Source organism: Sycon ciliatum, chromosome 4, assembly GCF_964019385.1.
Source record: "Sycon ciliatum chromosome 4, ocSycCili1.1, whole genome shotgun sequence".
In the NCBI taxonomy this organism is placed as follows: domain Eukaryota; kingdom Metazoa; phylum Porifera; class Calcarea; order Leucosolenida; family Sycettidae; genus Sycon; species Sycon ciliatum.
Window position 1 is genome coordinate 31160878 of NC_088646.1, and position 17127 is coordinate 31178004.

At 47.8% G+C, this 17127-nt stretch overlaps 1 protein-coding gene across 1 annotated transcript; it reads right to left on the reverse strand.

The window, feature by feature from the left end:
- Positions 1-3707: 3707 nt before the first annotated feature.
- LOC135815614 (atlastin-1-like) lies at positions 3708-16826 on the reverse strand. Its single transcript, XM_065328930.1, has 11 exons — positions 16609-16826; positions 16305-16504; positions 12158-12310; positions 11077-11232; positions 10593-10649; positions 9709-9801; positions 8619-8757; positions 8201-8328; positions 5967-6023; positions 5158-5229; positions 3708-4970 (listed from the first exon to the last, which is right to left on the reverse strand). Exons 1-11 carry the CDS (start codon positions 16631-16633, stop codon positions 4446-4448), a joined length of 1605 nt encoding a protein of 534 aa, XP_065185002.1. The 5' UTR covers positions 16634-16826; the 3' UTR covers positions 3708-4445.
- Positions 16827-17127: the final 301 nt, after the last annotated feature.

Sequence of the window (17127 nt, forward strand, 5' to 3'; positions counted from 1 at the left end):
AGCCATAATTTCAAATACATCACCCGGAAAGATGAATAGAAAGATCCAAAGTCAACGCATGTTCACAGTCAACGCATGTTCACAGGCAATTATGACTGAGTCGTAGAGATTGTCATAGTCCCTGTCGCAATATTCTGCCATACTCTTATCTCATCCTGAACTAGGTCCTGAACTACTTCAATGATTCGTGTACAATGTAAAATTGACAATAAGTTAACATCAGTTGTCAGTAAGTCGTAGACCAGGGTTTATGCGACTCCTGGAGGCCCTGACAGTCTGCACTCACGGCGCTAGCACCTGCGGTACTTCGAAGCAGTAATCAGCTCAGCCAAGCCTAAGCCTAAGGCTAAAGCCTCTAACTACTTTCAGCATAGGAAGCAAAGCCGTCACTGCTGTTGCAACTAATACAGTAATACATGTAGTAATAGTAATAGTACCATGAATACATTTTGTAGGTGATACATGTAGTCGACATGCAGGCCATGTAATGCCACACATGAGGGAGTCGAGTCGTCGTGTATGTACTACGTAGGCTGTACCGTGCACAGAAATATGTACCGTCACTGTCCTTTCATCGACAAGCGACGCGATGCAGCGCTTGCAGGGCCACTTGGCCCCTCGTTAGCTTCCTATTTCGGGTGCGGACTACATTGTTCCGACAGCTAAAAATAGCTGCGGTGGTTGCGTGGGTACATATTTTGTCAAATGCGGGGGCCTGCAAGGCTGCAGCTAACACAATGCGAGATGTTCGTAGTCAGTGTGCGTCACTGCGTGTATGCGTGTACGTGTGTGAGCATGGTGTGTTGTAACTGGGGGCTTGGGCACAAGGGGCTGCGTGGAACAGATCCTGATGAAGCGAAGTGGTAGTGCCAAGTAGATCTACTGGTATTAGTGGTAACCCTCCCGGGGTCCAGGCCAGCTAGCTGCTTGCAGATCAGACCCGTAGGCCGTGCCTATTGTAGGCTGAACAGAACTACAATTATGTACAGACATGAATCTGAATCTTTACTTACGGTAGACTCTACTTGCAAACTCAAAGAAAAGAAGCGCTTGTGTACGGCTAGCGCCAATAGCGGGGGGCAAATACAAGACTTTTACAACAGTTACTGTACCAACCAGAGCGAGCGGTGTAAAGTATACCAAGTGTATTGCTAGTGTGTGCATGTGCAATCCATGCAGCAATCCATGCAGTATTCATAGTATTGCTGTTGACATGTGCATGTGACTACGTGCACACTCTTTCAGCAAATGCCGTTACCTACAGTCGACTTCTTTCTTATACGATGTACTATTTTGTAGATTGTAGTAAGTATTAGTTAGTTTAGTCGCGTGGAAACCGACATCAGGCATCGGCATTCCGACAAGTACAGGTAGAGATCAGCTATAGCCGGGCTCGCGGTAGCCCTTGGCGGATTTTGTCTAAAAATTATGTCCTGGCATACATTGTGAAAGGACTTCTGAGACGAGATGGTCGGCATAACCGTACGATGCTGGCTGAGGCATACATGTATTTAGGCATGTTTAGGAAATAACCTGATGAATGTTACCCCGTACAAGTACAATGTACCGGTACATGACTGTATCGTCTATTGTGATCAAATAATTTTCTAATTCACACTTCAAATTCAAAACCACGCATACATAATCATTATGGATCGTTACCTACATGTAGGCTACAGGAAGCTTAGTTTGGGAGATTGTGTAAAATGCTGTGTAGATCTACTACCAGCAGTTTGGTCATGTACAAGTAGATGCAGGTTGTTATTTTGTCCTTACAAGTCTCGGTATGGTATTGCAGCATGCATGATTCACGTCTGTTTATGTATGTAATGATCAGACCACACTTCTTCAAATACCAACGCTATACAGTAACAGCTCTCTACTGGCATTGCATTGTCTATTGCGACGATGTATACGGGGCCGCTCACGTGCTCTTCAAACTGTTCTGACTTCTGAATTATTAGTGAGTTCTGTTGATTGCTGTTCGATCATAGAGATTGTCTGAGAGTTGTCTGCATCGCAAGTGCAAGTGTCATGCCCTGACTCCACCGTGAGAGATGGTTTGACCATAGCAACAATAACAACAGCACTTGAAGTTGAGCAGCGGACCATCGTCATCGGCAGGTAAATAGACTAGTGCTGAGCCTAACTTACTGCCTAAGTGCACCGATATCGACATGTAGTCAGCGCAACTGCTTGTAATGATAAATTGCTCGACCAAAGTGCGCCATGTGGAAAAGCGCGCCGGTGCGTTACACGAAAGAGCTGAACTGCCAGAAGACCAAGGCCCCGCGCCACTAGCAGCACTCGTACCGCAACTTCCGCAAGAACACTTCAGTCGTTTGGAGGATGGCTGTGGTCACACATGGTCACCAGGCCAGGGACTACAAAGTAGATCTACAATGTCACCTTGAAAGTAATAGTTAGTTGAATGTGGATCTACTCCCTGCAGTACAGGTGGCGTGGTGGTCACTGTTGAGGGGGAGGCCGCGGGTTCGTGTAGTAGCCGCGGTGGCAACTGAAATCCGACCCCTGATATGCGTGTTCGAGTGCGGCACCAATTCTAGCGGTCTCTATTTCGTAGCGCTACCGTTACGTGCTGGGTTTTTGCAGTGATGTGAGCGCACCGCTCCAGGCCAGGGCAGAGGTACGGGTAGTTTACCAGCACTTTTGTCTTCAGCGCCTCTCTTCAGGAGGCTGAGGGGCCTAGCTACTCCTTCAGAATGAAACGAGTCTTTACGTGTGTGTGGGGTGGGGCGGCACCTACAGCATGCGGACTTCATCCGCTGTAGACAAGACCCTTTTTGGCCGGAAACTATGTTGGTTGACTTAGTCCAAGGAACTAAGGCCGGTAAGGGCCAGTTACTGGTACTTGTGACAGTAGTCAGCATGGCCCTGAAAAGAGCATACAGTGGAACCGCATACTTGCGACCGCCTTTCGGACTGGGCAAAGCGGCAAGAGTTCCTAACCCCCAATGGTTAGGAGAGTTCCTAACCCCCAACCCCCAAGGGTTTAATAGGAACTCTTGAAATTTTAATTTTATTTCACCGCCCAATGGCAAAAGCCAATGCAAAGGAGGAGGCATTAGCCAGTCATGGCAAGAGAAGGAAAAAGAAAGAAAGAAAAGGAAAGAACATAATAATCGGAAGAAAAGACCTAGCAATGCGGTGGGATTGGCGAGTGGGTCATCACAGTGTAGTGAGATGGTCGGAAAGCGAGGTTCCACTGTTCATCACTACGTACATAAACAAATCTACTATTGATGGAATTACGAAGGTAGTGTTTGCTGGAAGGGCTGGGGAGAAGCTACGTGTACATGTATGTTCATTTTGAAAAATGGCATGGCGATAATAGCGGACAACCCCTTGACATGAGTAAAGTACAGGTCAGACCTCGCTATGACGACCGTCATTATAACATAAACCTCGCTATAACGTACAAAATGCAAATGCCTCTGTCGAAACCGCACCGCTTCTGTACAACATTTCCTCACTATAACCTAATCGGCTATAGCGTAATTTTTCAACACATGCAGTAGACACATTAGAACATATACGCATTTCGAGAGTTCATCAGCGCTACTGTATACAGTTGTAATTAGTAAACAAAGAGCGTCATTTTGACATACATGTACATGTTGCACTCCCTACTAAACACCCCAGGCAAGTGGTTGTCAACCTGCATGCAGCATATCTGAGACTACGGCTTGTGGAGATGCTGCATTTATTGATGTGCACATATGCACCAACTCAATAGAAAACGTTACAACAAAAATAGTCGATTGAATAGAACGCTAGATTGAATGTCTCCGTGAGCTAATGTAGTGAGAAACTTCCGTTCAAGATCTTTTTCCAGCAATGCACAGCTGCAGCAGGACAGACTGCAGCGAGAACAAACACGGTGAATAATAATCAACACCAGCAACTGTACGAAAACACGGCTCAGCACACAGTGTGCATGGCTGCGGCGGCAACTGAGGATTCTGGATAGACTGCACAGGCTGTGTGCACATCAGAACTGAGGATTCTGGATAGACTGCACAGGCTGTGTGCACATCAGCTGGCAGAAATACACGCGCATGCACAGGCACAGGACAAGAAAGGTAACAAACGTTCACACCATATCATGTACAGAAAGATCTCGTGGACGCGGTCGCAGTAACCTGTTAGCAACATGAAGAATGTACAAGAAAACTAGAAACTGGAAGAGAGCGAGAATTTGCAGAAAAAGGGCCCTTTTGTTCGCAAGTGCAAAGAGGCGATTAAGCAGTGAGAAGATGCAGAGACGCACAGAGAGTCTGCAGACAGCAATAGATATAGCGCAGCGTAGCACCTCCAAGTTCGTGATGATCGTAAAAGTATAAAAAGGGGTTAAAAAGACAAGCATTCTCAAGGAAAGGACGAGGCTGGCTGCCTGGCCAGGAACAGTCATGCTGGCCAGTAGCCTACTGGTCCTTCTTCTTGATCAAAGCTTGCACCCAGGGCAGCTGAGCACCGAAGATGCGCTGTGCCACTGCTGCATAGATCTCACAGAGGAATTGCTCCCAGACGAGCAGCGCAAAGCCATCCACCCAGGCACCGATGTCGCGGTATTGGCCAGAGTAGCGCACGTACGACCAGGCAATGATCATGATCGCACTGATCCACCAGATGTAGTCGACGAACTGGTCCAGCTGGAACAGGTAGAATGTCTCAAAGATGTAGCCCATAAGATGCGTGACGATCAGCAAAACGACAAGAGTGGCCGGCGTGCGCGCCGCATTGAACACGTTCTTGTTATTGTTGCCGGCAACAAACTGTGTGTAGGCCTCCTCAATCTGCACGCTCAGCTTCTCCTCGTACTCGTCGGTGAACTTCTTCGAGCCCATCTTCTTGGTGGTGCGGAACACATTCAAAGCCTTCTCGCGTTGTTGGTCGTGTGCTTCTTCCAGGTCGGTAGGTGCCATGAAGGGCTTCTCGGGACCACAGATCTGTACAAACAGAACATGCAAATATGAAGTGATGCTTGCATGAAGTTCCGGATTGCAGGACGTAGAGCAGGGTTGAAAATCAATGTTATATCGAGGTAGGCACATGTGCACAGACTGCACAGTCACGCAAGGAGCATTCATCAAGAAAAGCATGTGACAAGTCGTTAATTAATGCCTGAGTACTAACCTCTTTCATGCCATTGCGGTACATTTCCATCGCGGTGTTCACAGCTGTCATGTTATTCGCCTCCGCCGTTGCCTGCAACAAACACAGGAAACACATCACGGCAGTCGTTCAGTAGCTGCCACAATTCTCCCTGCGTCAGCAACACGGGAGCCGACTCCCCTTACTCCTAAACTTTGCACACGTGTATAGCTGCAAGGCTTGACAATGACACTGGGCATGCTGCTGCTGCACAGGAGCGCAACCCGGGGTCTATTCATGGTTCCTGGCTATCTTGATTCTGCATGCCAGGTATCGGCTTACACTACTGTATAAGTACAAATTTTTGTTTACGAAATCTTCCGTTAGATCACTCCACCAGCATGTTCATTACGCACTAAATTTCGTTTTTGATCGAGGTCTGTCACCCCGAACGTTCAGAAAAAAACTTAAGTTATTTTGCGCCCCCTAACGAATACAGCGAAAGTTAATTCCAAACGAAACTTTGTACTTATACAGTAATAAAGTCTGCTTTGTGACAAAAGGGGTGGAAGTACAATGTAATGGTTCCTGAGTATGCCGTGACCCAGTCAGCCTACGCGCCAGCATAACAAAGTAGCTACACAGCAACGACAGGTGCACTGTCTGAATCACAGCCAAGACGCAAGCTGTAGCAAGTGCAGTGCCGCTGTTCAATAAAGAGGCCACACTCATGAATAGGTTAGCAGCCCGTACCAGCGCACAGTCTAGTGTTGGCAGGTCGGGGTCCGCACAGCGCTCGGTACTAGCGGACTCACACTGCCCGGGTTTTATTGAGCAACACCATAGCTTACCTCCAGCATGGATTTGGGCTCGGGAAGATCTTCACCGTTGTAGATTTTCATGTAGGCCTAGAGAAGACGAGAGGAGAATGAGAAATCAGCCAATGAGTGACACATGATACGCATACTGGTACATGTACTGGCAAACACCAGTAAATACCATCCATTAAACAAACCAGTACTTACCCCCCCCCCCCCCCCCCCCCTGCAAGTTGTACCACCTCAGGTTAGCAGGTCAGGTCATTTCCAGTGCTCTGGCCGGATTCTTAGTCACCTAGAGCACCAGTGATCAAGCAACAGTATTCACTCCACGAGCAACAAGTTGCCGTCAGATTATGTAAGGTACTCCGCTGAGACAGGTGGGATCCCCACGCGAACATTTTGTACTAGAGGATGGTAGACCTTTTCGGAGCTATGCCTTCAAAGCCCTTTTTAGCCATTTTTCTTGTTGGATGGTAACCCATCGTGCCATTTTTGTAAGAGTAAGAGAAGTGTATAGTTATGTAGTATGTCTGCAAATATGTCTGCAAAAGGTAGTTCTAACCTAAGCCGCGGTTCAGGCACCCCTACCGCTTTGGAGTCACGTCGGAGGAAGGCGATCACCCCTCCCGCTGCTCTGCGCACAACTACTGGAGGTTCGACCAGTGATGCGTTATCCTCACGAAACGAGGCCCCCGTGGACACGACGAAAGAATTTAGGACGTATTAGGTCGGAGTTGTTAGACGAACGGCGGGCAAACTTGGTGCCTCGGGGTGTAGACCTAACCGCGAAGGCGTCAGCTTTGAAGGCAAGACTTGGTGAGCTGGAGCGGGAAAAGACGAACTTGCCGCTACCGTACGGTTTTTGACAGAGGACACCAGCAGTAGTAGTACGGTGCACTGTGGACCAGTTGGTGTATCATTGACCGAGGACGCGGCAAATGCAGGGTCAGTAGTGCAACTGGAACCATACAACCTCCCCGACATCATTGCAGAGGAGGTTGAGAGGTCAAACCGTACGACCAGCGTCATAGTACGAGGACTGCCTGCACTGTGGAACGAAAACTTGTCCGTACATTGTAGTACTCTTGTCAAATGCTGGACCTCTGACCTGCTGGAAGTTGAACATTTGCGCCCTCGCGGTGCAGAGCATGCAACTCCAGCTCCAGGTCCAGCTCCTGTCAGGGTACGCTTCGGAAACAAGCACCTCAAGGCGATGGCGTACAAGGATCGCCTCAGCTTGAAAGTGGATGGACGCGATGTGTACGTGAACAACGACATGACCAGACAACAGCAAACGAAACAGAAAGCAGTACTACCTAAGTATAAGCAACATCGAGCCAAAAAGGTCAAGTGTTCTCTGCCTTACGACGCCATATTGGATGACAAAGGGGCACCTTTCTCTCTCTCTGACGAAGCTATCCAGGATCTGCTGTCTACCCAATAGGACATACCAGGGAATTCCCGGCCAAACAACTATGCCGTCCTCAAAGTTGCCCATATAAACATCTGCAGTCTACGAAGCAAAGTTCATGAGATCCATCATATCCTGCGTGCCAATAACATTCACATCATGTCCATAAATGAAATCTGGCTAGACAGCTCAGTATCAGATTCTCTACTACACATCCCTGGAGTTAGGATACCGGTATATCGGAAGGACAGGAACTTGAGGGGCGGAGGCGTGTGCTTGTACGTCATGTCCAGTCTCCGCGTTCGTCCCATCATGCCCGCATCCAACACACATTTGGAGTCGTTGTTTGTATCAGTTTGCATTGCACGGGAACCAGATGCGTGTAAGCTCCTCGTGAGTTCAGTTTACCGCCCACCGAGCCCTCTTTCTCTCTGGTACCCTGGCGAGAGGAATTGTACCAAGTGGATCCAAAAGGCGAGCAGAAGCTAGCTGGCCATCCACTACCAAGCCAGCACGAATCAATGGGACGTGATTGTTTGCAGCAGAAAAGTCATTGAGTAGGCATAGGCAGTTTCAACACAAAAACAGTTGCACAACGTGAACAGCCAAGACTTGAATATGGTTGGCTTGGCGATTCTTCCACTGCATGCACTTAGGCATGGGGAAGGGTACAGGAAAAGTGTGTCTGCATCCAGGGATGAGTATTCGGCTGCAAAGAATGAAGAACATACTCTGATCTCTCACTGCCGGCACAATGTCCTTGACCCCAGTACATCCCCCCTCCCCAATCCCATACAATAATTATAATAATGTGCAGCATATGTTGGCAGAAACACAGGTCATCAAAGCTTACCCGGAAGTACTCCAGGAGTCCACTGCCTGTAACTTTGGAGCCATTGATTTTCTTTATGACAAGGTTCTCTGGTGCCAGTAGCTGAGGAACAAGACTATTTAGCTGGACTTTGAACTCCTCATCGATATCTGCATGAACAACAGAGAAGAGGATCGCACAGGACAGTAGCCATTAGGCGACTTACTTAGTTACACTAGTACCGAAGAACTAAACTATGCATATGTTGGTTTGTCTCTCTCTCTCTGTCTCTCTCCCTCTCTGTCTCTGTCTCTCTCTGTCTCTCTCTCTCTCTGTCTGTCTCTCACACACACACACACACACACACACACACACACACACACACACACACACACACACATCGCCACAAACAACAACGCACTCCACAGAACAGGCAAGCAAAACTTGTGCTATGATTTACCGGACAAGCATCCTTTGAAATCACGCTGTGTGGCCACCTTGAGACCTGGATGTGGCATAAGGAAGCACGAGACTTCCTCGAAGCAGGCACGTATGTGCTCGCGCACACTTCGTAGCTGCTCGTGCTGGGTGTCTTTGATCTGCATTGATGTTAACATACCCGCAGACATACACACACCCATCATAACAACAACAAATCCCGTAGAATTCAGAGTTCGGGCAGCTTGCGCCTGCTCAAGGCCACATTAGGCTCAAAACTGGAATCTAATCTGGCCAGAAATAGGTTTAGGACCCGCCAGCAAGTCTGCGCATTGATGGATACTAAATCTGTTTTGAATATGCCATGTCCAGCCGAAAACCTCATCTCCCTATGGCTTGCTCCATTTCGGAAAGAACTCAAAAGGAACTGCAGTGAAATGTACCTAAGCCAACCGGTCAAGAGCCCCCCCCCCCCCCTGAACACGATCACCGTGTAATTCAAAGCTCAAGTGGCCAACGTCATTTTGGCCCTGGCTGTATTGGTGCTCTGAGACAGTTGGCTGCATGACAAGAGTGCACCCCCCCCCCCCCCCCGACAAACTTCACTGTAAATCAAGGCCACTCTACAGGATCTGTGCAAAGAAATTAGAATTTTCTCAAAATAGTTTCGGAGACAGTAACTCAATCAAGGCTATGAATAAGGTTAGATGTGCCGTCATCACCAAACACATGCCACAAGGACGTCCAATGTAAAGCAACCATAATGTTTTCTTGTGACAATCATCATTTAAGTGACGGAAACCACTGATGATTGTCACAAGAAACCGTTATGGTTACTTTACATTGGACTTCCTTGTGGTGTGTGTTGGTGATGACGGCACATCTAACTTTATCCATAGCCTTGATTAATATCTACTGTTCCTCTAAGTACAGATCGACCCTGGCTCATCGTCCTCAGCACTGTGTCGGGAACGACAGCGCTGTTTCCACTGACAGCCACCCAACTTGACCCCCCCCCCCCCCCCCAAACACACGTAAAAGTACTCTGAATCACTTCCTTTTGAAGTATGATTGTGTACATCATATGCACGCACACCAGTGCAGTACTGTACCTCCAGGGTTGTTGCTAGGTATTTTTCTCCTCCTTCCCGGCCGTTCTCATATTCATACCCATAGCTCCAGTCACGAAGCAGAAAGTGAAGGCCCTGTGAGAAATTACACAGTACAGAAGAGACAACAATCAGCGCAAATTTACCGCACCACATTAACTGAACCAATCGGCTGGAAGGTTGCACGTGTAAACAATCCACGATTCTATATCTCCTGCATTAATTCAGTCTTGAAACGATGCCAGTGCGAGTAGACTCTCTACAGTCAATGGCTGAACTCCATGCACGCAAGTAGTAGGACACTAACTCGACAAGCCACAAGTCATACATGCCTACTTTCAATATTTTCGCTCCTTGTAAAAAACCACCGCACGACTTTGGGCACATATTTCTCCCCTGCATAAAGTTATAAACCATGCTCTACTTCATCTCACAACAGCTTCCTGAGGGCATGGACTTATTGAAACATCAATAATATCAGTATTCATCAGAGACAGACAAACAACAGATATATAGATAGATAGATACTCAATCTGCGGACAGCATGCTGTAGATAGATAGATAGATAGATAAAAACACTTTCTCTGTCCTCCTATTGTTTGAACCAGCTCTACCACTCGGTATTGAGCACTCTCTTGGACAGCCTGGAACCTCTCTGTTTTATAGATAGATAGAGTGAGTGTGTGTGTGTGTGAGAGAGAGAGAGAGAGAGAGAGAGAGAGAGAGAGAGAGAGAGAGAGAGAGAGAGAGAGAGAGAGAGAGAGAGAGCAATGGAGTCAGCGCCAGGAGAGGGAGTTGACTTGCACAAACCACCGATCCCCAAGGTGAGCATCGTGGCAGTTTTGAAGTACATGTATCGTACTATCTGCTGGACTTGGTCTCCTCACCTGGAATGGAGTGCTATCTCCTTCTTCCATGGCAAGACGACCATACTCTGTAAACAGCTGCATGCACAAAAACATCACAAGAATTTCCACATCAGAACAGCGCAGTCATAAACTGTACACCAACATGCATGTTCTTGTTACCCAGCGTTGGCACAATCAAAACAATGCTGCAAAGACGAGAACAAAACAGGTGAATAATATGCCGACAGAAGTCCACTTATGACGCCTTGTATGGCCGGGTGATTATTTGAGTTGGACATTTTAGTGTGAAATGTCAAGCACTCCTATCCTGTCGTCAAAAATGCACAGTAGAACGTTTTCTTCATTTTAATTGATACTCTCTTGGGTGGATGGGGGTTGAAACCAGCGTGGGTTAAAACACACCGTGTACCACTCCAGTCATTCTGCTTTCATGGTGGGTAGAAACCTCAAATAAACACAGAATAAGTGCATGCAACAGAGAAGTGCAACAGCGGCAGCCTACCTGCAGATGCTGCAGATCGTTCTCGTGGATCATCTGCGACAAGTTGTAGACCTGCACGCTGCTGACCATGGTGCTCATGGCGAACACAGTGGCGCAGTCCTTGACGGTAGACTGGTTGTCAAATGCACCCTGCGTGTCCACTATCAGTACGACCACCTACCCATACAGGAACACAACAATGGTATTCACTCAAAACATTGGAAACACAAACACAGAGGAGAAGATGTGAGCGGATGGCCCCATGGGCAAGGCGACTACTCTACTCAAGGAAAGGAAAAGTCGAGAAGAACCACACGTGGAAATAGCCAATGGCGTAATCTTATGTGGAACTGAGTATAATCCACACCTGGCAGACGGATATGGTCAGACCCAGAGGGTGAGAGCAATTCCACTACTGCCTAACAAACCACAGACTCAAGTGCAAGTCACATGTTCCTACACTTGAAACGAAGCGGCGTATGCTGCTTACACACACACATTTTCAAGCAACCATGCACACATATTCATAAACATATTTACACACATATTCACACACACCATTTGACCATTTGAGGCCCATCTCCAGAGGCGATGATAACGATGCTACAGCAGAAGCCATAGCAGCTTGTGCTGGGATTACACCATTCAACAATTTGCAAGGCTGAAGAATTGGCCGCCACTATTCAGCCTGGTCTACACCACCCAGCTATGAAGTGGCTTTTTCTGGCCAGTGAATCTCTACTTTTTGGTCTTGACTTTTTTTTTATTTCCCGCACACACGCACACACACACACACACACACACACACACACACACACATCACACCACATGCTCCTGCATGCACTGGCTGTTGGTAGCCACCCAGGAGAATGAAAGAAAAGTCAGGAGGAGTCGGAGAAAGAGAAGAAAGACATGTGTGACCATAATCGTCGGGAATCGAAACCGCAACATCTCGATTGGAAATCGCTGCACATACCACTGCACCTATGGGACACACACACACACACACACACACACACACACACACACACACACACACACACACACACACACATACACACACACACACACACACACACACAAGCAAAACAAGGAAGCACACCTCTTCGCCAGTTGGCAGAGTCCTGAAAAAAGGCTCGCTCCACATCAAGACTCCCATTGTGTCTCGGTCGGTGCCACCACGCCAATGAAAGCCTTCCAAGTGTGCATCATCACTGCCCATCCATTCTGTTCCAGACACATCACCAGTTGGACTCTGTGCAGAAAACACACACACGTACACACGCAAACACACACACACACACACACACGTACACACACACACGTGCATGCACAAACATTGATAATGAAATTCGGTTTCGTTACTAGATACAGTGTACTCATGTGTCAATCTCCTTCTTCACCACATATGCCTCCGCATATTGAAGAAGATACAGCGTACTGCGTGATATTTATTATGACAATATCTCCTGACACTTAACGACGGCCAATTATTCAGTTGAGATGAAGGGTGAGAGCCAACCATGGCAGTAGGAAGTGCACACGCAGTACACCCAGGCAAGTTATGTTGTAGATCTGCCTTGCCCAGCATATGTAAAACTAGAGATGGCAACAGACTGTCCGGTACCCACCCACCCAGTACATGTGAGGCAGAGTAAGGTGCATGGGTAGATACTAGTTGAGTAGAAAATCAAGACCAAAGCTCCACTCGACCAGTTCGGGCATGAACGCTGTCGCTTCGCTTTGCACGAGCAGCTCAGTGGGAAGCGCCAGTACATTCACGGGTACGGTACAGGTGCTAGTTCCCGTGTTGAATGCCCAGCACGCCCACCAGGTCTAATACCAGCCCCCAGTGCAATGAGTGCATGCCGCCACGTACAGTGCTGCTCAACGAAATCCGGCAGAGTCACTCAGGTACACGCAGGGTGTTGCGCAGCCCTACAAGACCTGCAAACACTGGGCTGCGAAATGGTGCAAGGCGCACACTTGAGTGACGCGACTGGATTTCATTGAGCAGGACTGTAGCTCTGAATATCTGTAGCGTTGTCCAGCGCCTGCTTACATGGACTCCCTGCAATCAGTTCAACTGTAGTCTTATAAAACCCGACATGGACTTTACACCCCGCGATGAGCTCAACCCGGTCTGAGTGCACGTACACGTACACACAAGCGTTGACATTATCAACGAGTCGAACCTTGTCACGGACGTATTTCTCCAAGGCGGTTGGCTGATGACAAGTGTGCGGACACACTGCCGCTGCCCATCAAAGACAGCATAACAATCGCAATCTTCCAGCAGCTTTGGAGAAAAAGACCGGTACATAGCAGCAACGGTCACTTCCCTGCACTGGTGGAAGTCTACATCATGTAATGCACATCATTTCCCGAAACTGCTGGCACTGAAACTGTAGGTAGAACAGCGGTGTTGATTCCAGCTACCAGCGTGCCATTCGAAAGGCTATTCAGTGCTGCAGGGATGTTCTGTAGAAGGAAGAGGATAACCCTCCCCTCACAAGCTGCACATCACATTCAGGCAGTGCCAGATCCTGGCGGCTCAGCACGAAAGAAAACACGTGATAGGCCTGGCACAGCTACAAAACCTTACACGCTTGAATAGCCTGCATGGCAGACCACACGCACTGTTACCATTGGAAGACATCTCGTCCACCCCTAGGAAGGTATCCTTCTACAAGTATGTGGCCAAGGATCTGCTAAAACCACCCTTTGGTGCTATTTTGCCGAAAATGAGTTTTTGGCGGGAAGTTGGTCCCTGGCCATTGCCCAAACATATGGTGAAGTATTAGGCTCAAATTGTATATATTCATTGATATATGACCCATCTTATGAAAGCTTTTGGTCCATAAAAATGCCGAAAATAATTGATATTCACACTAGATTTCGTATCTGAGGCTTCATACACCTGCCATACACCTGTCTATGTACAGAGAAAAACTCTTTTTCACAGTTATCCAGTATTCTACTATGTATGTTCCAAACAAATAATTAGGACATTGGGTCTGCTTGGTCTGGTGCTGGGCAGGTGACATCTCTGCTCTCTGGGTGGCAGTGCTGAAGAATCTGTTGGTGCAAGTACTTTGCACGTTGTGGTGAGATTCCAGCCGTCTGGAGCGTCACTGGCAGATGATCAGATGCCAGGCAGTAATACACTTTGATAAAGGTCACGTGCCACATTAGCTTCTTCAATATGAGCTTTGAGTGCGTCAGTGTGCTTTAAGCGAGTTTCTGCAGATCTTGCCCTTACGATCTGAGACTGCAGATCGGAACATACACCGCACACATTTTCTTTTGGTCTCATAATTATCACATCACTGCACTCACTGCTCCATATTTTCAGGAATGTTGTGTATGCTGCTGTTCTTCCAGCCTTGATATATTCAGTATGCACATGCTTCTTGGTAGTAGCACATGGCACTGGCAGGTTAGTAGGAGCTGGCCTCTGGGGGCAGCAGGCTGGGGAAGTCCATTGATGTCACCATAGAGGTGGATGAACTGCCTGATGTCAGACACTTCATCTGCAGGCAGTGCATTCCAGGGCAAAGTACCCTCACATGCGTGCTGAGGGGGAGCAACAGCATGCTCCAGCACTCATACATAGACATCCACCTTTAGCTTCCACTCCTTTACATAATGTGCGTCCATGAAAACAGTCTGATCTGGCACACTTCGTCACCATCCACTTCATAGCGATGACTGTTCTCCGCGCTGCATCCGTTGTGCAATGCTTCCATGGTGAGAAGTAACTGCCCCGCGTCGTCTCAACACATCGAGCTTTCCAGCGACGTAACAGTACAGCTCCTCGTTCGTCAGTGCGAGCGCTGTGTTGCGTGCAGTGAGTTGAGTATCCGGTGACACGTTCTTGAAACAGTTGACACCGGCACAAGAGCAGCCCTTGTCTACTCGCGCCTGTACCTCTTCAACAGTACTGGGCGCCACCTGGGCACGGGATTTCTTAGGTTGGCCCTGCCTCCGGCGGCGAGGGCTTGTGCTGGCTGTAGCGCTGGCGCCGCGTCCAAATTCTCCTCCGCATCGATCGTAAGCGCGATCGGCAGGGTCACGAGCGGAGAGGCGTCGGTCGATTCGTCATCGCTCTGGTCGTCAGAATCTTGATCTGACCACCCAAAGAACGATCTTTCGTCATTTAGCAGTGCTGACTACTCCGCTGCCGAGAATCCGACAACAATTTGTGCCAACGAGCGCCTTCGCCTTCCTTCCGCCATGACTGTCACCTGCGATGATGAGAAAATCGAGACGTGCTGACGTTTTCATCATTTTCTCCGAAAAATTACACAGCACCGAAGGGTGGTTTTAGCAGATCGCGGGCCATGTGTCCTCAATTTCTAACGCACCCATCATTTCAAAATCAGGACTGATACTCCAAAAGTCAAGATGGGGACAAGTGCGATTGTACGGCCCGATGTCAGAAACTACTAAAAGAGGACCACTGTTTTCCTGCGCACTTTGGCAGCCCGAATTCACGACCGCCACTGTGACCTACCGTATTCCCTGGTTGTGCGGCAATTGCGCTCGAGGATAAGTTTGTGCCTTGTGCGGTGGCACATTACCTGCCTCCGTGGTGCCCGTGTGTCCTACGTCAGGAGGCATGCTGGTGGCGGCGCTCATAGTTTCGTCATGGAGTGCCGGGCCCGTGACCTGACTGTGACCGTCAATGTTCTGTTCACATGGACTGATTATATTTATTACTTCACTATTCAAACTGGATCCATTCTTGTTGTTGTTCTTGTTTTGCTGTTTGTTGAATGGTTTGCTTTGATTTGCAGCGGAAATGTGCTGTGTTTTATGTATGTTTGAGTGGGGTTTATTTGATCGTGGCTTTCTAGTGGTTTCTATCTCATGCTTTTCAATGTGTGAGACTTCATTCACTCATTTTCTCTTTCTTTTCTTCTTCTTTTTAGGAAATTGGATGTTTCTCGCATACCTTCATTTGCTGTTGCTTAAGGCCTTCTTTTTGATAGTTTCTGTTGCTAATTTGGATTGGATTAAAAACGATTCGCCCACTAAAGAGGAACCGTTGCTTACGTTCAGTACAGGATAGTTTCAGGCTGTAGCGTTGAAAACGCAACTCAAACATCCAATGACACTTGAAGATGCGAGTTGGCTGTTACCTCACAAGTTTCGATTTCTTTTTGTTTTAATAGAAATACTGGCATTCAACTAAAGTAGTATGCGACCTGACAACACACACACACACACACAGCATTACGCCTTACAAAGTTCATGTAGCGAAGGAAGAAGTCCAAAAGGAATGACTTCCCCTTGCGAAAAGCGCCAGCCACTGACACCACCACGACCTTCTTGTTCCTGACGTCATCGCGAAGCAGGATTTGGCCCAGAGCCTCCTCGTTGAGCTCAAAGGAATGGTCCTCTTTGGCAACTATAATCTGCAGTGGCCCAGGTGCACTCAGGGGTGCTACACCACACGAACGACACAAAACATATAATGTGTGAATAGAGAATACCTCAAGTATTTTCTTGTTTCGAATCCACCCTAAAATTCAAAAAATCCCCCCATACCTGTGTCGCTGACTTCTTCCACCATCTTTCAAACAGCCAAACCAAAGGAATACTAATCGTATCTCAGCTTCGTCCTCAAAGTCAAGAAGGAGGAATCGATCAGGGCTAGCATACAGTATTGTTACAAGTACTTGTAGATCCGAACCAAGATTTTCGATTCAAATAGTGAGTGAAATTTGCTCAGCCTCGAAAAGACGCATAGCACTCAGTGATCCCAGGGACATCAATCATACTGTACTTGTATTGGCGGGGGTCGACAGGTAGATGATCTACAACAGGTCACACATTATCATGCACATGTATGACTTTGTACATACGGACATATATCTACGTGTGAGTCACGTCATCGCACTTCGACGTCATCGCATTCATAATTCAGAACAAACTGCAAAATAATTCCGCATTTTCTGCATTGGTTTTTTCGTTTTTGATCCCTGCGCGCGCCGCGCACGGCATTATCATGTCGCTAGCATGCTTTGTGCGCACTTGTGCGGAGACAGCGCTAGCGCAGCATGGCTT

What these genes read in the sequence shown, in the direction of transcription:
- LOC135815614 (XM_065328930.1), bottom strand. Translation starts at nt 16,633, where the DNA reads ATGGTGGAAGAAGTCAGCGACACAG. An exon ending in GGAAGAAGTCAGCGACACAG is followed by an intron (nt 16,505 to 16,608) that starts GTATGGGGGGAT and finishes CGTGTGGTGTAG; the next exon opens with CACCCCTGAGTGCACCTGGG. An exon ending in CTCTGCCAACTGGCGAAGAG is followed by an intron (nt 11,233 to 12,157) that starts GTGTGCTTCCTT and finishes CTGTATGGGTAG; the next exon opens with GTGGTCGTACTGATAGTGGA.